General features: G+C 37.2%; 2 protein-coding genes across 7 annotated transcripts in view; both read left to right on the top strand.

Annotated features, from left to right (window-relative positions):
• LOC143352725 (uncharacterized) overlaps positions 1-17,975 on the top strand; it is a 34,510-nt gene extending 16,535 nt beyond the window's left edge. For 2 of the 6 annotated variants that reach the window (XM_076785448.1, XM_076785449.1), the window contains exons 2-4: positions 9,575-9,825; positions 14,774-15,024; positions 16,920-17,975. In XM_076785448.1, the coding sequence (XP_076641563.1) occupies positions 9,577-9,825; positions 14,774-15,024; positions 16,920-16,923 (504 nt within the window). In that variant the 5' untranslated portion in view covers positions 9,575-9,576 and the 3' untranslated portion in view covers positions 16,924-17,975. Of the gene's footprint in view, positions 1-4,169; positions 4,280-4,706; positions 4,931-9,574; positions 9,826-14,773; positions 15,029-16,919 lie in introns of those variants that run through there. The other 4 variants (XM_076785446.1, XM_076785444.1, XM_076785447.1 and 1 more) reach the window with 4 other exon arrangements.
• A 2,168-nt stretch (positions 17,976-20,143) lies between these two features.
• Deltacop (coatomer subunit delta) lies at positions 20,144-23,288 on the top strand. The gene is made up of 8 exons (XM_076785438.1): positions 20,144-20,292; positions 20,476-20,515; positions 20,837-21,060; positions 21,141-21,529; positions 21,765-21,932; positions 22,014-22,327; positions 22,415-22,731; positions 22,807-23,288. Exons 1-8 carry the CDS (start codon positions 20,290-20,292, stop codon positions 22,894-22,896), a joined length of 1,545 nt encoding a protein of 514 aa, XP_076641553.1. The 5' UTR covers positions 20,144-20,289; the 3' UTR covers positions 22,897-23,288.
• Positions 23,289-23,810: the final 522 nt, after the last annotated feature.

Below are 23,810 nucleotides of genomic sequence, written 5' to 3'. Positions count from 1 at the left end.
TTCGTTCATCTGTCCATTCTTACGAGTGCCAGAAAAAATGAGAAAATTCTTTTAATCTTCTAATAACGTAGACTAAATGTTTAAGTTCGGTTTATGATAATTGTCAACAAATCTTTTTATAATTTCACAAAGTAACAGTCAAAATTGGTACGACCATTTATGGGATAGGTAAAATTGTAAACAAATGCCGTGTAATAATTTATTCTGCTTCGATTAGCATTATTTAATGACAGGGGATTAAAAATATGTATTATATTAAGTTGAGAAGCACATTGTACAATAGTTTCCACACTCGACAGCAATATGAATTAATGAATTAATCACGAAAGGCCGTGATATGTTCTATCAGTGTGGCTACCTGGGAGTCACTATCTTTCTTCGTGGTCGCAGTCAACGAATATCTCCGGACTTGCTGATACAAGGAAAAAAGATCTGCCCGTGAATAATGTATTAATTTAACGCTGTAATTTAAAGCATTTGGTTAAATGATCGTACAACAAACGTAATAAACATCGTAAATCGGTACTTCCTTCCGTTAAGTCGCGTAATATGAAATGCTGGATTTCTCGAATCATTTGTAATTTGATCGTTCAAATGACTTTTTTATTGAATCTTAAGAAGTTGTAATGTCTCTGGTAAAGTGGGCAATGAAGATTTATACATATAGACTTTCAAATGATACAAAAGTGACGTACAACTTCTCGACATTCAATTTAAATACTATTTACACGATCAAATTGCAAATGATTTGATGCAGTCGTTTGAAATTGCAAATGAATTGCAATATAAATGCGACATTTCATGTTGCACGACCTAGTGTGTGTAATGAACTTACGTGTTTATGTGAGCAATGCCAGGTTAGAAAAATATATTGGGAAATGTTCGGTATTGAATAATAATAAACTACTTTTTTGCATTTAGACAAAAACAAATAGATAAGATTGAAAACAATGGAAACATATTAAAAATTCAAAAATATTGCTACATAATTTCCACTCGTTAACATTCTTTAAAAATGGAAGCAAATATCTAAGCAATTTCTGCATCTCACAATTAACGCAGACAATCTTTATTTTGCATTATAATCCTATAATCTATATTTGCAGTATAGCAATGAGTAGATGAAACAGTAAATTAAAAATACCAGTAGATGTTAAGAATTCGATAATATTATTTTTAACTTCTTAAAATGATTAAGGATACAAATAAGTACGTATGCTGCTGCTGCATCTTGCAATCGATGCAGAAATTTTGTCTGTCGCATAATGTCTGCAGTCACTACTAAAGAGCAACTAACGTGTACTATCAATGCTGATGTTTGCAGATTTTAAGTACGATCGCACCAAACGCAATTGCTAATCAGTGCATCGGTCGATCTCGGGCTTACATTTATCTGCTTCGTAAACACGACAAAAGATTATCGATTGTTTTTCTGTTTTCACTGTGGGAAACACCAAGAAGTTACGCTCGATGCGGAAATGATTACTCCGGATCGAGCAATATGAAAAATGCACGAAGATAAAACACAACAGCGGACACGTCTGACTACTATATGTCTGATTCTACTGACTCTACTGATTCGTAGATACACACGTACCACGCGATCGTCCATTGTTCCTGATCAATTCTAAAATTCGTAATCATTAGATGCAAAATAGAAATATTCTAACTTGGAAATTATATGTAATTGTATTCCTTTTTCTAATAATTTTCAAATAAGTCGAAACTACGATAGCATTCTTACAGTCTTCTGTCTCTACAGTTGCGTTTCTCACTCGTCCATTTTTGCCATAAATGCATCAAATCTGTAATCACTAGACTGCGGATCTTTATGCATTTATGGGGTTTGAAAATGTTTGAAAAATACTATTATAGAATATACAAATTAATTGACAGAATCTAATACGATTTTTATTTATTTCATAACTGCAAAGACTAATACCACTGGAAATAAAATTTCATTTTATTCCACTTTCTTAAAATTCGTCTACAAAAATTGCAAATTGCATAAACATCCGCAGTCCAGTAATCGCGTTCTGACGATATCACCATTCTTGTTCCGCGGATTCTGTGATTGTAAATCGTGGTTGAACTGAAACGGAACCTGCAATACCGTTTACGCATGACTCGAAAACACGAGCAATTTATCTCGCAATATTCTATGAAGTTTTTGCGGGGGTACATTAACGGGTAATTGGCAACCCGATCGCAGATAGCAAATGCAACCTGACGTTGATCGGAATCAGGAAGCAATCCGTAACAGTCGGTAATAGGAAAGGAATAATTATTTTCAATGCCGATTCCTTGCGACCTTCGCCGTAAATGGTGTTATTGGATCAATTTTCATAATTATGTAACGGTGGGTGTGATACTGCAAATCATATCCATACGTACGGTGCACCACCCACTTTAGATGGATAGCACATCGGTTTTTCTTTTTTGTAGGTGCCATTGTGCACGCTCTGTACATATGATTATTTCTAAGTTAAATAAAGTAGACCGACGTCATCCGTTTATCAGGGTGTACTTGTGCATATGTATCTAGCATTAAGTTTATCAGTAATTTTACATAATAGCTTCTTTAGTCGAAGTAATCGTGCGCTTCGATAATTTCACTTGCAAGTCTTAAGTTCCATTATTATTGTATCGTTTATGTTTGCTCGACGAGGGTTGTCTACGTTGAAACAGAATTTTGTCAAAAATGATAGCAAGAATTTTGATGGACATCAAATTAGGATTTAACGAACACAAGGAAGGAGAATCATTTATAATTACCAGGAAATGCGTGGTGACGAAGTGCACGGAAATAGAAACATTTATTGTGTCGGGTTGTTTGAAAAGTTTTAAACCTTCCTTGAGTTTTAATCAACAGCTCTGTGTTAATCCCTTGACGATAACACAATTGAATCAAATATGCGCCATTTTGTAATCTTCCGGCATTTTGCGAATGGCGCTGATATGTTTCGTGGTATGCAATCATTGCGGTTTCCGGGTGAAGGAAAGACAGCTTAATGGGAATCATGCTGGCCTTTTCAGTCATCTTACAGACTGCAAGATAAATGAGCAATATTTTATAATGCTTTTTGATGTTGGCGCCTTAATTCGGAACTGTTACAACGTTTACAGTGAGCCACGTGTTAATATCGTTCGTTGTATGTATGTGTAAACAAGTTGCAAAGAAAGAAGTCATTTATTCGTTAAATAAAACATTCAGGGATCTATTTTAGACCACAAATATCCAAGACGAACAACAAAGTTAAACTTGCAATAGTAGTCATCTTTAGACCGCGGCATTTCCTGCACGTATGACAAAAAAAAATAGTAAGCGAAATATAGTTCAGTAAAAACTTCAGAAGAATGTAAAGACAGTGTTAAATCATTTTCATGCTACCTAAGCAAATAAAAGAAGACGCACATTTTTATCCAGCTCCTGTTTCGTTCAATCGATGCAGAGAACTTTTATTTTGCATAAAAGTCTACAATATACGCGTTTTGTTTATGTATTTAAAATAAGAAGTTGTAGCGAATCTTCAACGCTTTTATTAATCATTTAACCTCCTCGTTTTCGAAACGTGAACCACGAGCTACACGAGATATCTTTTCGCTTTCTATTAACACGGTCGATATCTGCACGAATTCTAATTAATTGAGCCGCTCATTTGCTAAAGTCGATTAACTCCGCAAGCTATAAAAAAAGTAGAGAAATATTCCTACAATATTATACATTTTACGCAAAATAAAAATGTTCCAACTCTTGTTTTAAAAGTTCTTTAAATCTTCGTCATTCGGTGTAATCTTCCCTAATTTAAAAAAGAACAGGTAGTTCATTTTAAATATAGAAAACTTGAAGATCAACGGAATGCTTTAACGGTAAAATGTAAAAAGAGTTTCATAGGTGATCAATCGCTCTAGCCAATGAAAAACGTGATTGCTCACCCATAACGCTTGTCGTACCCTAACGTTTCCAAGTGCAAATTCGAAAAATGCGATCGCGGGAGGGGCACGATTTCGCCGACAATGCGCACGCGTGAACGCGTTCGAGCAACCTTATTTGTGACGACCAGGCCACGATAAAGTGTCAGAAATACCACAACCTTATCTTTACGATCTCCGTTCCCGTTATCAGATGTAATTTTCAGTATAAAGACGTAACTCTGCGGATAGACTCGCTCCGTTTTAGTCGTTCGGGAATCGTGACGCGAAAACCAAGTCTCAAATTCGGCTTCGGCTTCGGCTTCGGCTTCGGCTTCGGCTAGATCGGATATGGACGAGATCAACGGTAAATCATTCAACAACCAGCTGAACTTATCTGCTCAATAATCTGCCGACTCATCGATAAATCACGGTGCAACCTCGCGTCCTTTGGGAATCAGTAACTTTGCGGCCATAAATCATCATTTACCGAGCAAACGGAAATGAAATCCGTCACTGTCCCCCGGTGATCGAGGATGCAGATCCACTTTGCACTTTCTAAAACATTCGAATCTCGTTTGACATTCGCTGCCTATTTCTCTTTAATCCGATCTTTGATTACCAATTATTTTCATGAAAATTCATATTTTATCCGCGGGCTGGTTCCTGGTGGGATTTCTCGGAGCGTTGGAAAACTTCGTGGATTGTTACATTTCCAATCTTTTCTCACTGAATGTCATTTCGTTTTGGCATATTCACAGATTATTTCTGCAACATGTTTTCTCTGGTGCGTGGGTCTTGGCACGGTTTTTGTTGTCAACTTTTGTAGCTCTTAATAGCTTGTCATCTTGTCCTGCTCAGTATTCATTCGTTTTGGTTCATTCAACACATGCTTTTGATGTCGTGCGATGATGTCGATTCATTCGCAGTGTTTCCCCGTGAATTGTGTTCGATGTGAAAATAAGGATAGTGAATAAGATGACTGACTGTGAATGTACAATGCTGCGATGCGCTCAGGGTAACTGCTTTTACCGGAAAACCGCCCCTTAATGCGAAACCCTTATACCTAAGACCTATAACATTTGGTATACATAAAAATAACTTATTCGGAATTCCATGCATGGTTACCTCGTTATTAAAATTTCACTTGCGATTTCACACTGTCTATCGACTTTCGTAGTCCATAATATCGATCCACCTTTTTCTACTTAATATTAACTCTATTTCTGTACATTTCTGTCAGTTTCTACACTTCGAAATTACGCAAAAATAATTAAGCATAGAGCAGATAAGGTATATTTGGTTTTTTATCGAAGAACACAGGTGCGTGCTGTGTATGTTTCCGTTAAGAAGAGCGGCGATAACGTTTCCCGTTAATGTTTCATGGTTTCTTTATTCGGAAGTAGCATGCGGCATGACAGAGAAATGACAAATATCGATCGTGCAGATTGCTAATGTTGGGATGGCCTACCTTCGCGGCGTATTCATTCTCGCGTTACCCTACTTTTCACGCAGCCGAAGAATATTTATAGACTTTTACTTGCCGCGAGCATATTTCTTTCGCACTCAAAACAAACGCGGCTGATCGATTTATATTGCCGCGAACGCGAGGACCGCCTGTATCCGACGTCACTGAACTTTAACAAGTCCGTTGAACGTTTGTTTAAACCTTCCACCCGTAATTAGCCCATGAATTTTCCACCAGCTACCACACGTTCCAGCGTTAATTTACGTTGCTCGCGTGCCGACAATCCTTTACAAATATTCACTCGGCTTTAAATACTTCTCCGACATTTTTTAAAACATTCACCTTACAACCCCTTCGCCACATTTCCATTTTAAACAGAAAATCAAGTCGAACAAAATGTAAAGTGTAAAGGATATTTTTAACATAATTGATCGATCAACTCCTGTTTTAGATCGTAATATTAAATTAAACATTGTCATGAGTAAAATTAAATTCGATTGAATGCCTTCTGGAATTTCGTACAATATGAAGTATATTTCTCTTTTAAATCTGTACATTAAATAATTCGAATATTTCAACTCCTATATCATCGTATAAAATAATCTTAAAAAAGCTTTACCTGTGCTCGTTATGAAACGTGAAGTTTCTACTTTCACACCATCGAAATGTCTTTTATCAAAGACCAAAACCCTTTTATAAAATAGAGCAAGAAGCTAAAGTTGCTTTTTCTCTTTCGACATTTTAGCACATCTGTACAGAATGAAACAGAATTTTTTCTACAATTATTCCAATGTGAGTTCATAAAGGAAAGTCTTCTTTTTGTAACGACGCACAGTGTCCCAAAGCCGGAAAACGTGGCCAAAACCTAAAATATGAACTTTCAGCTAGGTAAGTTTTAAGTATGGGGTTGGTTACTCTAAGAGTGTTTCTAAGTGGGGGTAAACAGCAGAAAGGTCGTTTTTTTATACCTGACCAACAGTCACAGTCCGAACTTCGAGTTCATTGCGAATTTTAAGTGCACAGTGTATAAATTGTCTTGAAACGTATCGATTTTAATTGTGCATTATGGATGCTGTTTGTGGAGGTAAGTTGCATAGTTTTTAGTGCCAAATGTTTATTGTTAACTGATAACTATGTATGCAAAAAAGAGAGAGTAAAAGTGAAGGCATCAATTTTTAAGATGTAGAGTAAAAGTTGCAAATCTCGCACAATCAATCGTTAAAATTTGTTGGAGCTTCTACTACATAGCATTATCTTGCAATTCTAAAAAGAATTAGCTACTTTTAGCTGCCTATGTGGTCGTAGCACTGTTTTTTGTAACGCAGAGTAAGTATTTTATGTGCTCTCCTTTCATTTCTTGTCAACTGTGAGAGATATGCACTCTTTCTGTAAAATTTAAACAGATTTTGAATAGAATGTCAATTTTTTATAAAGAATCATATATCCGAAATTTTTGTATATTTTTCAAACACGAACGCTGCTTTTATACCGGGTGTTGATTTGAAAACTTTCCATCTCGAAAAGTATGAAAGATATTAAAAAAGTGTAAAACACGTGTCCAAGGCAGTATCAGTTTTTTATTTGGGTGGTGTTTGCAAGGTCATTTGAAGGTCAACTTTGTTTTTTCAAATGGAAACCTATATTTTTTATTATGGGATCTTATTGTACGTAACAAGACCAGCAATTTTCGTATGATACTTTTTTTATCCGCGCACTAGTTTCTTGTTTTTTCTAATTTGAAGTTCCGATTCGTGGTCAGCGACCCCAAAAACGGCCTAATAACAATTTCCAAGCAGAACCAATAATTTTTTAATACGTTTTGAGGTTTTGAACACGTTTTGGCGATTTGGAACCACTGTGCGACGTCTCGAAAATTGATATGTGAAAGTTGACGTTTTTTCACTGTTTTATTGTAGATTGAACGAGAAGATTGTACAGTAGAAAGGGTTGATCTACTGCAGATGTTATTTTAACAGATATATTTACGATTAATTTTGTTTCACTATTATCCAATACCATTTCAAGTTCATAGGAGAATTCTCCGGCAGCCTTGATATTCTTAACGAACGGGATTTACATGTATGCAAATATGTGCCTCGATCTGCCTCGCACAATTTTCGCAGGATTTTTTTATCGGCTCGTATCTCACGCAAAAATCAGAAACAACAGCACACTCCAGAAATATTATAATTATGCGAACGCCGCACGGCTATAGATCGAGCAATTCGATTCCTTTCGAGCGCAGGTGGCACGCCGTCGATTATCGATATTCCGCACGCAAGCGCGTGTGTGCGAACGTTGCACACAGGTAGAAAGTTATAAGTAATCACCGAAAGTGTCCGACGAATAAAGAATACGTTGGCAGCGTCGACCGCGACGTTCCGATGAGAGTGAATGCGAAATCGCCACGTGGCTGGCTGTGCGTGCCGCCGTATTCGGCGAGTTAGCTTTTTCCTTGGAAAAGAATTGTTCACAAACCTGCCACCTAATTTTCGCTATTAGTTCCACCGTCGCTGTTGATAGCGCCCAACTGCTTTGTTCGACTGACCCACATCAAGGAACGAGTGCTGTCTCTTTTCCCTAACGCGAATCGCCCCGCGACGTCGGTTTCAATGCCGTTAATATTCCTTGAGTCCATTCCCGTCGTTTAATGGTTCATTATCGCATCACCTTTCTTGCCGGGCTAATTTCCACGAGGCGTTCGCTTCTCGCGGGTCGCCAATGATTTGTGCTGATCGAGCGAGTCGTTCGGACAGAAATAAAATTTTTAAAGTATTCTTGGCGACCATTTTAGGAAGCATTTCGACAACCATTTTTAGAAGAATATGCTAAGAAATTTTTGAATCGCTTCTTGCTTGCAAAGACACAATCACAAGCATGTTCTATGTATATTTTCTTTGATTTTCAACAATCCATAGCATTACCTTACTTCCATGTATGCATGGAAAGGTAACGATTGTGATTGTTTCTTTGCGTTTCACTTTTTAGAACTATTAAACGAAATTCCATATGGTACTTGAATTGACGAATATTTGTACGCGCAGGAAATCATGTGACTCGAAAATTTACGCTTTTGTGAAACCTGTGTAAAGTTTTTAAGGCCATTCAAAGTGCGTTCAGCACATTCTACGTGAACCATAATGAAGTTCAGCGTTCCCAGTGCATGTCGTCGCCTATCTCGCAAATCAATAATGTTCTAGCTAGAAGTAATGTACGTGGCGATATCTTTGTCGTGGATATATATAGCCCCATTTTCTAAAATTGACCAACGTCATAAATAGCCGTCGCTCTTTGTGTGCGTATATCACGTAATTGAGGCGCGAAAGTGGAATATTGCCCAAAAATAGACGTCGTCAGTTATACCCTAGACAAATCCATGGCATTATCTCTGACGTAATCGTGCTATGCTTCGTACAATTACGGAAATAATTGCATGCAAGATTGATTGCCGATCTATTTCAATCCTACTGGCAATTCAATTCGTACACATGTCATTCGATTTCAATTCAAGCTAAACTGAACTGAATTTGGATCCAACCTTAATTTAATTCTGGTAGCTAGACTGTGGATTTTACGGAATTTATGACAAAAATGTGCAGATGACATTTAAAACGGCAGAGACGTTAAAAGAATTTTAAAATATGATTTATATGATATTTTTGGCCTTTTGAAATTACTCGAGAAAGATTATTTGACCGTTGATTCTTGTAATTTATATAGAACATTTTTAGTTTGCATCCGGGTCGGCAGGCTAGTCACAACTTATGTTTATATATATATATATATGTATGTATATGTATCTCACACAATTGTTGGGAACTTTTACATTAGTGCAGTCCTTTATCAACGGACAAATACTAGCCCTTTCGATCAACGAGATAAATTACAAACTCAAAAAAAAAAACATGAATGAAGAACAGCGAAGATTTAAGTTATAGCACAATCTGAAAATGTACTCGGCTAACTGAGGAAATGCTTCTGCGCTGTTAATAAGATTCCTGACCTAATGATTTTAATTGCCTGACTTGATCCACTGATTCAACGCGTTGTCTCCAAAACTACTGTTTCAATGCAACAAAAATTCGATACGATTTTGTGCAATCGTTCGAAACATTCGTATTTTAATGTAGTATTTTATGAATCGATGGATAACGACGTAATCAACCGAACTAACACAATGTTTCCACATTTCAGCAATGTCCTTGGAGGAGTCACGACGATCGCAGCGTCCGTACAGGTACGGGATGGTTCTGCTTTGCGTCGGAGCTCTGATAAACTGGTTAGGCCTCGCAGAGAACTACGTCGAACCGGTACGATATGTCGGTGTAGCTTGCATAATCGCGGGGGCTCTTCTCATATGTGCCGCAATGTGTTGTTGGCTGCACGCACCGCCAAGTAGGGCAACCATGCATACACAACACACAAATCATCCAATCACCGCTCAGGTAAGACTTCATTTTTCTAAATCGCCGCGTAGACGATAAATTTATTTTCTCGGGTTTCTTACTCGCGTTTATCGGATACCGCATCCATTATCGACGGAAACGCAACAACAATCCTCTGTGAAAGCGATACTAAACCGAACAACACAACCACTACCTTTTCATCGCTGACAATAAACTGAGAAAATTTATATTACTGTCTGGAAAAAATTATGCTGGAAATCGTACAAAATCGCTCGCATGGCTGCTGGACATTTTTATACCGTTATTTACATAAAATTTCTCTTCTTTGAAATTTCTGCATAATTGACTAAAATGTACTTGGAGAAACATTACAAACTAAAATGCATCATTTTTAAAGAGAAAAAATGGATGCTAAAGAGAAAGAAAGTTTTCTAGAAATCGACTTTGCAATTAAGTTATATTCATGATGTATATATAAGATGCTTGAATGAAATTTAATTCCTGGATCAAAACTGACCCGTCGACGGCCATACGAGTGTTAAGAACGTTCAAGACAAATTGATACATTCACTTGAACAAAATATACACAGATAAAATACATGCTTAGAAATTTTTGCAACATAACATAAGTGAATACACATTACAAAAATTAAACCACACACCTAAGAGAATAATGAATAACATTTTGATTAATTACAATAATCATCTTAGTATACCTTCTCTTATTTTATTCTATGAATTTCAAATTTTATAAATGACTTGGTACAACTTTACCCGCTCGAAATGATCCCGTACGAATTAAGATAGTGTATATTAAGATTACGATTGATATGAAGAGTATGATTTGTTACGTTTCGTGTGAACGGCCCCTCTCGCAGTAATCCTAACGCAGACCAGCGATTTAAGAGCTTCTCTAGATCAAAGCCTCCGAAGATTATAGCGTTTTTAGATCGATCCGGGTCAACCCCCTCTTATAGTACTCGGTGCCTATAGTAGTGCACCACCTGGGCCGGAATTATCGTCGATTGTAAACGGGCTACGGGATAAAAATAATATACTTCGATCAGAATCGTCGCAGCCATCTTTCTTCCGCACGCAATTCGCCCCGGGAGCCTCGAAACGTGGTGGATGTTTTATAAACGGTTTGCGCGAGCCGTGTGCTGTTCCATGAGCTCGGAATAATTGATGAGGACTTGTGACAGACGAGTTCGACGATCAGCAAATTGTCGGTGACGCACGAATACGCGAACCTTTCAAATCGATTCGCATTTATATCGAATACACTTCTCCTGGAATCTTAATCAGCTTCACAATACATTGTCTTCGGCGCTCTTTTCCCTAATTAACCAATTTACATATGTAGATAGGCTCAACGAGACAGTCGTCTCTCTCAGACTGTAAAAAGCTGAACAACGTCTCGAAGTCTGCACACAGAAATTTTTGAATCAGCGAGTCAAAATATTTCGAAATTAAATTCTTAAAAATACGCACAGAAAGACCAGAAGCCTATTGAAGTATTAAACTTCATCCTGTTTAATTTGTTCCTTTACGTAAAATTGATGCAACAATCAATATGGAACAAAATCAGAGTGGTGCACAATTAATTTCATAAACTTCTTCTTCGAAAATGGAACAGTGCGAGATCGTGAGATAAATTTAAAATAAAATTGTTCAAGACGTTCACGGTATTCATAGAACGGTGGTGAAAAGCACTCTATTCAGGATCGGTATAACATAGAATCGAGGGTTAATTTCACTCGACGTTTGCAAAATAGCGCAACCATTCACCGTGAAATTCCCATTGAAATTTCCCGAGAGATGTAAATGCCGCGATCGCAGCTCGTTCCGAAGAAAACACGTCATCCCGGCCAAGCCGAGGTTCTCGGTGTCATTTGATGAGGGTTTTGTCGCGAGTCCGCTTATCTTCCCGCGATTCTATCTCATCTGTGTCTAGAACGTTTCCTCTTTTGTCCCTTTCGCGCTATTCTGCGCTCGTGCTTATTGTCCCGGGATCCTGATTACGCGTCGTTCTCGAAAAGTTTGCTCTCGAAACCCGTCTCTTACCCGCGTTCTCGTTTCTTTCTTTTTCTCTTCTTTTCTTCCCATTTTTCTTTTTTCTTTTTTTTTCGAAAGTAGTATGCACCGACAGCGCGGGCACTCGACTTAAAATAGCCGGCGTTCCTCTTTTCAGAATAAGGAAACAATAGAAATGCGAAGGCTGACCGCGGTTCGATGGATAAAGGAGGTCGGTGGTTGTTGCGGCGCGTTTAACTATCGCTCTAAGGATGTTCACCCGGAAGCTCCGCGGCTATATTTATCGGTGGTCATCCTTCGACGTATACCCCCATTCATGACTATTAGATCATCCGCTGATTCTTTGAAGCCCGATCTGCGAAATGGCTATTTTACTTTTTCTTTTTTACAAAAATGAGGAGAATGTATTTATTCAGAATTTTATCAATTTTTCCAAAGAAACACCTCATAGGTATGTTTTACACGATTTAATTAATCGTGAATGAAAACATTTCATCGATTTTTACCATAATTAAACGCAGGTTTTTTATGCATTCGCGAGAAGAATGAGTTGGAACGATTTAAAATAGTTAAAAAATTCCGAGATTTTATCCTGTCTTTGATACAGTTGTTTGGATTAATTCCACGAATACAGAAATATTGTATCGTTTCAGTATGGATCTCCGTTTTTGTTTCTACAGAAAAAAAAAATCAATTGAAATAGTCATTTTATAACACAGCAAACGTACGGACAGAAAGATGATAACAATTTTGGATGTTGAACATATAAATTCTTTCTAATTAAAAAAAAGTTTAAAGATGTAACTGTAAATGTAGTCACGCGTCTTCATAAAGGTGCATATAGTTTAGTATAAAATTGTTAGTACAAAATCAACTGATGACTTTGTAACACAGCAAACGTACAGATAAAAGGAAGATGCGATTGTTGACGTGTTGAACACGCAAATTCTTTCAAATCGAACAATTCTCGAAGATGTTCCAGTACTTCCCGACGCTATTTTTATAGATCACTATACAACCAAACACTCGAAAGCCTGCTGCAACCCCACAAACTTTCATCGCCACAATCCAAGTGTTCATGTGAACATACTCGACAGAGTATTCCCGTTATTGCGGTTTCGTAACGACTCGCGAACATTTAGCATTGTCGACGAAAATTATTAGTTTTTCCAGCAGTCTAAAGTCTAAACAAAATTCCCAAACCCAGTAAAATCAGCGAGTTCGCTTTCTAATATTACCGTGGGGCATCACGATCCATAGCAATTAATTTTTCTATCTGTGGCGGATCGATGCGCGTCGTTTGACAGAAAATTGCGCGTCCGGGGCTATCCATTAAATAAATGAAATTCTGTGAAATGATCACGAGCCATGGAAACGGTTGAAAAATCCGTCAATGTCGCAATCCGGTCGTCGCAATCGGTAGCACCGAGACGTGACGCGTTAACTCTCCAGTGCATGGCTCGAAACCACACATATTTCTCGCTAACATTTCTTCTAAGAACCTCATCACTTTTCGTAAACAAAGCCATTGTTGCTATTTGCATGAAACTGTTCCCAGTAAAATACAAATTCATCGAGGAATGCTAAGATAATCTAATGCGAATGAAAACAGCGTAAATTGAACACGTGGTTTCCGCAAATTCGATCCGTGTACTGGAAAATGGCGAATATTTCGCGAACAGAGAGTATCGTCGTCAGTCATTCACCTGGGGGGGGGGGGGTGCATAGGTCTGATACGATTATGCAATTTTCTCGGAAGCTTTTTTTTATGTTCTCGAATAACCGAGGCTATTTTCATCCTCTGGATTTCTCTGTCTGTCTGTCTGTACGTAACGCGCCCTTTCGTGTCTTAGGTCCGTGGCTATAAACTTCATAAAGGTGTCGAGGCGAGCAAGTACGTATATAGATATCTATAGACGACCCGGGATATATATAGAGGAGTACCATTTCGGGGTTAATATCCTTGCGGCCGAGGTATAATGCCGTCATAAAGTCGATCGGTAAAAGTTGACTTAGTTTTACGCCGAACCACCACCGAGGTTCTACATATTTAATTTCGCAATTATTGAAATTGTCGGTTCCCATGGCTGAGACTTTGGAATTATTTTCACGACGTTTCGCGAGCACTGGCTTCGCTAGGAAGACACAAAGATAGTGCTTCGTTATCAGTATTATACCGTATCAGTGTGAAACTAGGCGCAGTACTTGCGAAACGGTGGCAAAGTGGTAATGTAAAAAAAAACAGGTTTCACGAGAAATTCTCAACAATAAAAATTGAATGATGCTTGAATGAACGAAACGCTCGCATCTATGAAATTATAAAGATCTATCTTTTTTAACGAAGGGTGTATTATAATAAAAATACGGCAAAGTCTGAATACAGTAGGCGATGGAATTTTTAGAGCCACTTACATAGATTATTAGGGAGTTTGCATTGAAACAATATCGATTATTACTAATCGAAAATATTGCTAAACAGAATTATCACTTACCGAAATGTGCACGTGGCACATTCGTCGGGTAAACGAGAAATACGACTTTCATTCTGTGGCTTTAATGATTTGATCATTCACTGTGTATTAGAACATGTAATATATACATAGTCTTGGGTTTCAAACCATTTGTAATTTGATCGTGCAAGTGAATGTTTTTATCGAATGTCAAGAAGTAGCGTGTCACTTAAAAGTTTATTAAAGACGCACAATTTCTTAACGTTCAATTAAAAATATATTTAAACGATCAAATTACAAGCAATTTTAGATCGTACATTTTATATTACACGATCGGAATTTTTGTTATTTTCATATACGCTGATCAATTTAAGCAAAAACGAGTCGACGAGACTGCAGAATCGTTTTCTTTTCATAGAACGAGGGAACGAGGTGGCTACGGGTTTATTCATGGTGTGTTCGAGCGAGAGGGGTGATTCATACGGTAACTTTTTCATCCACAGATAGACGATCCGATCCATGTGATCTCCATCGAGGAACCATCTAGTGGATACAGACAGAAACCGCCAGACTACGAGGCAGTCACGGATGCGCCACCTAGCTACGACGATGCCATCAAGCTGAATCCTAGTCAACTGGTTAGGCTGAGCAATAGTAGTGCGTTGTCGTTGCCGGCAGTCCACAATATGGTTCCGAGAACCGTGGAAATTGTTTCCAGGGAACCCACGCCGTCGCCACCGCCGCCGTATGCAAGGTAAAATTCGATTTTCACCCCCAGACCGCGGATTTCATTTGTTTAAAACGAAAATATGAAAATACTATTCGACAGAGTAGAGAGATCAAAAGATTTAGAAACACCGATGTACTATTTTTAATCTATTAAAATTATTAAAGAAGGAAATTTGTATTTAGTTCCATTTCTTCTGCAATTCACGCAGATTATTGTTGTTTCGATTTTTCGGCTACAATTACTTTCATTTTGTGGCATTTTTTGCAATAGTATATAGTCCAAACACTTAAAGGCTAAAAGCGAAACTTAGTGGCTGATTCAATAGAGCCAGACAATGTTGAATTAAAAAATAAAGTGCTGCCAGAGCGGTTTCATTGATCTACAAGTAGGAAGCACAGCTACAGTAGAATAATCAGATAGTTTTACCAGACAGATTTCGTACGCTTCGCTTCGAACAGAAGTTATATCACATCCAAAATTATTGAACAATGTTAACTAGTTGACTCGAATAAATTCCTATACAGGATTTCCGCTCTCGTTGTTGTCTGACTCGTGAGATGCGATTGATATCTACATAATAATGCTAAAGTAAAGAAGGAACTGAAAGGAGGGCAGGAAAATCCGTCTTTAGGAACGAGCATGACGCGTTCTCGCTGATGTGACGTTACAGATTCTGCTACAAGATTCGTTGACGTCATGTCGGCCTATAGATCCGCTATCATTTTCTCGTAAAATAGAATAGCTGATAGTCGATTCGATTGTGGTATGCTTTTAATAACGAGTGCTTTACATAGTTGTACGTGTTGCTGAATTCTAGTTCGGAAATAGAAGCCTATTAAATATGTATCTGGTATTCGTGCTAGTAATCAGTCACTGATAATAAAAGACATTCTTCCTACCATCCATACACCGTGCCATACAGGTCTAAAAATAAGTCAGCAATATAAAATAAAATTTGTACATATGATACTCCGTTTAGAATAAAACGATTTTTAAAAAGCTAAGGCATGTGTGCCATTCACCCCTGGATTATAACATCGAGTCAGACTCGTGATGAGGTTTTCGAACAGAATCTACTAAATATTATATGCAGTTATGACACAGATGAGTAGTTGCAATTTAAAGTAGAAGACAGATTAAAAGAATTTAAGGATGTCAATAGTTTTAGCTTATTAAAATCAATAAAGGAAGAATAGAATTCTATGTTGTTGTTGTTGAGAGTATACAGGTATATGATAAATATAAACTTTCGTTTTCTTAAAGGAAATGATGAGGACAAACAAGCTCTCTAATCACTGTAATCGTATAATAGATCGTAGTGTAAGGGGTTAAATTGGTAGGAGTAGTATGTCTGGCCATGGCTGGCCGTTTCTACTTCTCGCGCAGACCAGGCTACGCGCATTTTCGAGTAATTCTAATATTGATTGAGAATATTTACAAATAGTTAAACGCATAGAAATGAAACTTTCTTGTCTGACTATGACTCACCATTTCTACTTCTCACATAGGACCAGTTCACGCATGCTTGTTGCAATTAGAAACTGAATTGTCAACTTGAAAACAAATTCTGATAGGTATTCACCCTTTTTATTAGGTATTAGGTTATTAAGGTTAAGGTTATTTAGGTTATTAACCCTTAGCACTCGAGCGGCGACTCTGAGATGCCACTAAAAATTGTTATACCATTATTCAAAACATTATATTTACTAAATTACTAAACATTTAGGTGTTATATCAGTTTCATATTTATAAAATGAAAGAAATCACATAGAATGAAAATATTCTAGGTAGGAAGATATCGTTTGAAATTGAAATAGCTCCGATTGCAAAGGGTTAAGTAACGAATAGGAATATGTGTTGATATTTGAAGTACTTCAATGTCGTTTCCTGGTCAATTGAACGTTCCCTTTCCTTTTCAGGTGAGATTGCCAGCACCAACAGTCCATGTTCGCAACGAAAGAGGTCTGCGATCTGCTGGAGGCCCAGCGTTTTGCAACACAGCTACAATACACCGATGTGCAACCGCGTGACGAGAGTGTGAGGACTCCGTCACCCGTTATCGTCGTCGATAGCGTGGCCAGCAATGGGAGTTAGCGGCGGCCACTGGACCTCGTCTACGTAGACTAAACTCTTTGTGTTCAGGGGATGAAATACCTACAGTTTTCCGCCGAGACGGGACACTGCTTTCTATCACGGAATAAATAGAGCAACAGGAAGAATAGCGTCCAAGATAGAGTACACGAATGTTAGTCACATTACGGATCAACGAGTCGTCGGACCCTAGCAACAACGAAAGACGATCCAAGCCCGATGGATGGTGTCACGACTAACAGTGCCTTTCGTCTGGTCGAGTTAAAAAGAGCCTAATCGAACCTCTCAGCGAGGACTCGTTACCATGAGGGAAGAAGTCTGAAAACGCTGTTGGAACTCTTGTGTCTTCGTCTGGCTAATTTAGAGCGAGTCTAAAGTAGCAAATTCGAGTCACACAGACAGACAATGAGACGCGTTAATCATCGAACCAGTCTGTTCACGGTCTAAATGTGTTTGTTACGAACTTCGGGAGAGTATGTCAGTGACAATATCGAGCGATTCGAGATCCTTCGAAGTATAAAAATGAGATGGAGAGAGAAGGTGTGTGTGTGTGTGTGTTTGTGTGTGTGTGGATGTGTGTGTGGACGTGTCCTAATGCTTGGGACTCGACGCGTCCCGAGTCTCATCGCTTACAATTAGACAATCGTGCGGCTTGTTAGAGAAAAACCATTTGTTGCTTGCCATATGATTTCCATGATTGTCATTTTACACGTATACATACTCACATGCGAAAGTTGTTCGCACGTCCATTTTATTGTGATATATGTAATGGTGATGCAAGTATTACGATACGTCACTTGTCGAGCGCGATGTTGCTTTGTAAAAACAAGACTCTTCTTTTTATACGTATAATGGAACAACAAATATAAAGATAGTGAAATTCACGATTATTCATTCCTTACCCTTCTGTAATCCTTTGCTTATGAATAGACTGCATTCTCTGACGAACGCATTAGAGTTAAGTTTGCCGAACGTAGAGAAGAACATAGAGTCAATGCAAATAGGAATGTTTTTTATTTTTGGTTAACATATTAGCGAGATTTTTCTGATTAAACTGAGTCTAAACTTATTATATTTACTTATTCAATGAGTGATCATAACTCGTCATAATATAGGTAAGTATAAACGTAATTCTATCGTGTTTGATCTCGTTTTAATCAGAAAAATTTCACGAACACATTGGTAAATATTTCGTAACGAAATAACTAAAAGTAATAAAGTTTCATCATTCCATTAGTATTGCTCCACCGATATCCCGTCTCGGATCGTGTTACATCGTAGCGCGACCGAGCGTCCAAGGAGCATCCAACACTATATGTATATGTGGAAGAGAAAATTAGTTTAATTAGCTAATACTTTTATAACGTTACTACCTCTACTTTAATCAATGCAGTCAATGCTGTCGAGCATTTTCTATTTCCTATTAAGTCTCTTAATAAGAACGATTGAATTTTGTCATTACTTATAGATTGTATATATCCTTTTTCTTTATTCTATAATTATTACAGAATATTTGTTGTTTAATAGTCATTATCTTATATCGCAATAATTTTCAAATTAATTTTTAATTCTGATATTTTGTTAGTCCTTTTTTGTAGGCCCGTTCCACTACGTCGCATAATAATTTGGAGAAAATAAATTTGGAAAATAGTTTTTAATGATGTCACAATTTTACTGACATTTAGAAAATTAGATTTTCGCTCACGTTTGGACTTGCTTGGCGAGAAAGAGGACTTGAAATTATGAATAATAAAAATTATCATGCGATGCAGTGAAATAGGCCTATAGGAGATACCACCACAGACGAGGTATAGGAGACGAAACATCTCATATCTATAGCCAACACGATCTCGCTCTTACTTACAGCCGCTGCGCTCCCCTGCTTACCCACAGTCGCTACGCTTACCTACAGCCGACTGGCTCTTACCTACCGCTGACGCGCTCTTACCTACCGTCGCCGCGCTCTCTCCCTTAACTACAGCCGACGCGGTCTTATTTACCGTCGCCGAGCTCTTACCTACAGCCGCAGTGCTCTCTCCGTTACCAACAGTTTATTTATTGCCTCTGTCACTGACGTTTTTTCCGTAATTCACGAGCAAATGTTCTATTTAGGTAGCGAGCGCGGCATCTTTAGCGATGTTGGTATTTGAGATCAGTGATAGTTCCACGTTCTTAGTTCCACAACCGACGACGGTATCTCGACATTGGGGCCGTTACCGACCGCTCCCAGTACCCACCTGGGACCCACTTTGAGACTCGCAGTTTAACACGGGGGCTGGCAGTCTTTATATATATCTCGTCGGTGGCTAAGGGCATGTTTTAGGCATGTTTTGCGGGTGTTCCGAACATATTTTGCGCGTGTTTTGTCATGTTTTGGGCATTTTTGGAAATGTTTTGGGCATGTTTTGCGGGTATTCTGCGCCCTTTTTGCACATGTTATAAGCATGTATTGGGCATGTTTTGCAGGTGTTTTGCGCATGTTTTGGAAATGTTTTGCGTATGTTTTGAGCATGTGTTGAGCATGTTTTGCCGGTGTTTTGCGCATGATTAGCCAGAGCCCAAGCCCGAGCCCGGGCCCGCGGGTAGGAGGTATTCATAAAAAACATTGACCAATCAGAGCGCAGTTTCAACGTAGCGTGACGTTGGCGTTCGCCGAGCCGGAATCTGTCCGCTGTAGCTGCACTCTACTTGGTCCATGTTTTTCGTGAATAACTCCAAAAAGATGCAGTACAACATTTTTGGAACACCCTGTACATTGATTAAGTAATAAATCAGTGACTTCTCGTGACCACTAATGGAATGATGAAAATAAAAACGAGACGCTAAAAAAAGCGTTAATTTAATATTAGATTTATCAAACACGTTATTAATTTTTTTCAACGATATAATATACTTCATTCTATTCTTATGATAACAATATGCTATATATATTGAAAAATTGAACCTTGCATTTATAGAATATGAAGGCGGGTACGCATAACTCTATCACAAACCATCTAAAAGTTTAGAAGTGATATCCGTACTTCTAAACTATCTACTTTGTGGCTTTATGTCTTTCGTCATGCCACACGTCAGCACAGTGCGCCCTCTGCTCGTGCACCCGTATTTGTATATATGATGTGGATAGAGGATTGACTTATATAAAAATTATATTAGGTTAATCGTACAACTTGTAACGTATCGAAATAATTCATCAAAATGGTAAGCATTTATTTATCGTTGAATTGAAGTCATTGTCATTTTACGCGGACGTTGAAATCTCTCTTCGGCGAGATCGTGCCTATGCATTTTGCTACAGATGTCAATCACCCGCTCGTGATTCTTGCGGATACGAATAAGAAATTAAAGCCCTTAATGTGATGAAATACTTCGTTATTGTTTTAGGTACTTATCGCCGCAGCGGTCTGCACTAAAGCAGGCAAAAGTAAGTAACACCTTTCTTCTGTGATCACACCAGTCTATGTGTGTGTGCATTATGTTTCATATTTCTTCACATGTACACGATCATATTTCTAATTGTCAAATAATCATGATCTTTTATATCACTGAACACATTTGAAAGTAGTTGCTTTTATAACACTTGTTTTTGTAACTCTTGCTTGTGTTGCACAAAATGCCAAAAGAGAAGTTTAGTTTGTTATTTGTTAATATAATGAAGTAGATAAGAGTATCGATCTAGGGCAGAATTTATATTTCTATGTATATTACTATTTGAACTACTAATTAAAACTTGAAAAAATTTCAGCCATTATTTCTCGTCAGTTTGTTGAAATGACAAAAGCCAGGATAGAAGGCTTACTTGCTGCATTTCCAAAATTAATGAGTTCTGGTAAACAGCATACATTTGTAGAAACAGAATCTGTAAGATATGTTTATCAACCACTGGAAAAAGTATATATGTTATTAATTACAACAAAAGCTAGCAATATATTAGAAGATTTAGAAACACTGAGACTTTTTGCAAGAGTTGTACGTATATTTCTAAGTATCAAATTAAATAATTATTTGTCCATTATTTGCACATGTTAGGCATTTAATTGATTTTATAGATTCCAGAATGCTGTAGTTCGATAGATGAACTGGAAATAGCTGAGAATGCGTTTGATCTGATATTCGCGTTTGATGAGATTGTTGCACTTGGTTATAGAGAAAATGTTAACTTAGCACAAATCAGAACATATGTAGAAATGGATTCGCACGAAGAAAAGATATATCAAGCAGTAAGAATGACTCAGGAAAGAGAAGCTAGAAATAAAATGCGTGAGAAAGCAAAGGAGTTACAGAGACAGAGAATGGAAGCGAATAAAAAGAGCAACGTTAAGAGTCCTGGTTTTGGTAACTCGTTCGGAAGTGGTAGCAATTTCACACCAACTCCTAGTGTAGGAGATACTGCTAACTTTGTACCAGAACCAGTTAGACCTGCGTACACACCAACACAGTAAGAAATACTGTAGTACATATATAATAATTAAAGGTATCCGAGAATCCGAAAATGTGGGGTCGAGCCAGATAGAGAATTTTATATTAGATTGGGACATGTTTTCAAAAATTTCGGGATTCTCGACAATTTTGTAAATAATTTTCGAGATAATACGGGATTCTGGAGCATATGAGGATTTTCGAATGTAATACTAAATAATTCTGTTGTAAAAACATTTTCATTTTTTTCATAGAAAACCAGTTAATGCTGGACCAGGTGCTATGAAATTAGGAGGGAAATCTCGTGATGTTGATTCTTTCGTTGATCAGTTGAAAGAAGAAGGAGAAAATGTTGTGACTACACCTTTATCAACATCAGATGCAAAACCATCAATTGCTCCACAGACAATCCATACGGAACCGTAAGAAAAGGCTTGATGTATCTTTAATATTACAGGATGTTTAGACACGTTATGTAAATGTTTTTTCTTTTTTATTTCAAGAGTTCATCTACGTCAAGAAGAACGACTTAATGTACGAATTGGCAGAGACGGTGGCTTGCAACACTTTGAGCTGCATGGATTGGTTACGTTACACATCTCAGATGAAAAATGGGGACGAATTCGTGTACAATTAGAAAATAGAGATTCGAGAGGAATTCAATTACAAACACATCCCAATGTAGATAAGGAATTATTCAGATCTCGTAGCCAAATAGGTCTAAAGATCCCTGCAAAACCATTCCCATTGAATACTGATGTTGGAGTATTGAAATGGCGTTTACAGGCTCAGGACGAAACAGCTTTACCTATTTCAAGTAAGAATAGTTCGATTAAACTGTAACGGTGACAATAAATTGAATTATGCGTGTTTATTTAATGTTATATTAAACATTATGTTACAGTAAACTGTTGGCCTTCTGAAAATGGAGAAGGCGGATGCGATGTCAATATAGAGTATGAATTAGAACAAGCTAATCTTGAACTAAATAATGTACAAATAAACATTCCTCTGCCCATTGGGTGCAATCCCATAGTAAGCGAATGCGATGGACAGTATACACACGAAGCCCGACGAAACACACTTGTATGGTCTCTCCCGATAGTAGATGCTTCTGCAAAATCTGGATCAATGGAGTTCTCAGCACCTTCTTCTACTCCATCTGATTTCTTTCCCCTTAACGTTTCATTCTCGTCGAAGACATCGTATGTCAATATTAAGGTATAACAAATTTAGAATATTTTTTACTGTTTTTGGAATATCTTAGAGGATTCATTAAATTTATATCTTTTCCAGGTGACAGAAGTTTTGCTCGTTGATGATGAAAGTCCTGTAAAACACTCAGTAGAAACAGTTTTCTTTACTGACAACTATGTAGTGGTATAAGTATACCGAGGATAAATTAGCTATTTGTGTTAAATGTGTACAAGGTTACTAAACTAGGCGCTGGCCATCGAAATATCAATAATGAATATTTTCAGCTTAATTATCATCCCAATTACAATTTCGTTCCATCGATTTCAAGCATTTTTTTTTCTTTTTATCAATGATTGGGTATACTAGAAGTACACGATATGTACATTTACAAAAACCCTACAAATGGGAAGTTCCATTTAATACTTGGCTAACGTCGAATTGTCAAAGAAAACTGTACAAAAGTATTTTATAATTGGTAATGAAGAAATATTGAAAGTTTTTTTCATATTTTACAAGTTAAACATATTGCCTATAAATAAAATTTAAATTGTAGCAGTTTAAATTTTAAATTCAAGAAATTGTTTCCTTATGTATTTAAGAACCATTATGATACTTTATCATAAAATAGAAAATGAAATATTAATGTACGAAAAAGTATAGCAATATTTTTTTGTAAGGTACGTACATATACATATAAATAAATAAATATACATATATATAACCATAAAGCCATAATAACAGCAGAAAATAATAAATAATCATGTTTTAACAAATAAAAATTTATTAAAGCATATAATTGCATTCAACTGTTTTAGTTTCTCCACAATAGTATTATTAATAGCATTTAATGTTTTCGTATTCTTCACTTTTAGAACTTATTCACATATTTATTGCTATATTCGTTTTGTGTAAACATCGATAAGGAATGTAATTATATACGCTATAAAAAAATAGAAATAAAGAGATGCATCTCCGAATACATTTACTTTACACGGCCGTCTGCTTCTTCTTGAATCCAATGTTAATGTAAGATATAAATGTTTGTATACATGTATACAAAATATTAACAGTTTTCGAAAAGGTTTAAGAAACCTTTATTTTCA

This window comes from Halictus rubicundus, chromosome 3 (assembly GCF_050948215.1).
Source record: "Halictus rubicundus isolate RS-2024b chromosome 3, iyHalRubi1_principal, whole genome shotgun sequence".
NCBI classification, from domain to species: Eukaryota; Metazoa; Arthropoda; class Insecta; order Hymenoptera; family Halictidae; genus Halictus; species Halictus rubicundus.
Note: the sequence above shows the minus strand (reverse complement) of the source record. Positions and strands in the feature narration are given on the sequence as shown.

Bases quoted from the DNA above. Each gene is read 5' to 3' on its own strand.
- Deltacop (XM_076785438.1), top strand. The intron at 21,061-21,140 runs GTACGTATATTT...TTGATTTTATAG, and splicing joins TGAGACTTTTTGCAAGAGTT to ATTCCAGAATGCTGTAGTTC. The intron at 22,328-22,414 runs GTAAGAATAGTT...ATTATGTTACAG, and splicing joins AACAGCTTTACCTATTTCAA to TAAACTGTTGGCCTTCTGAA.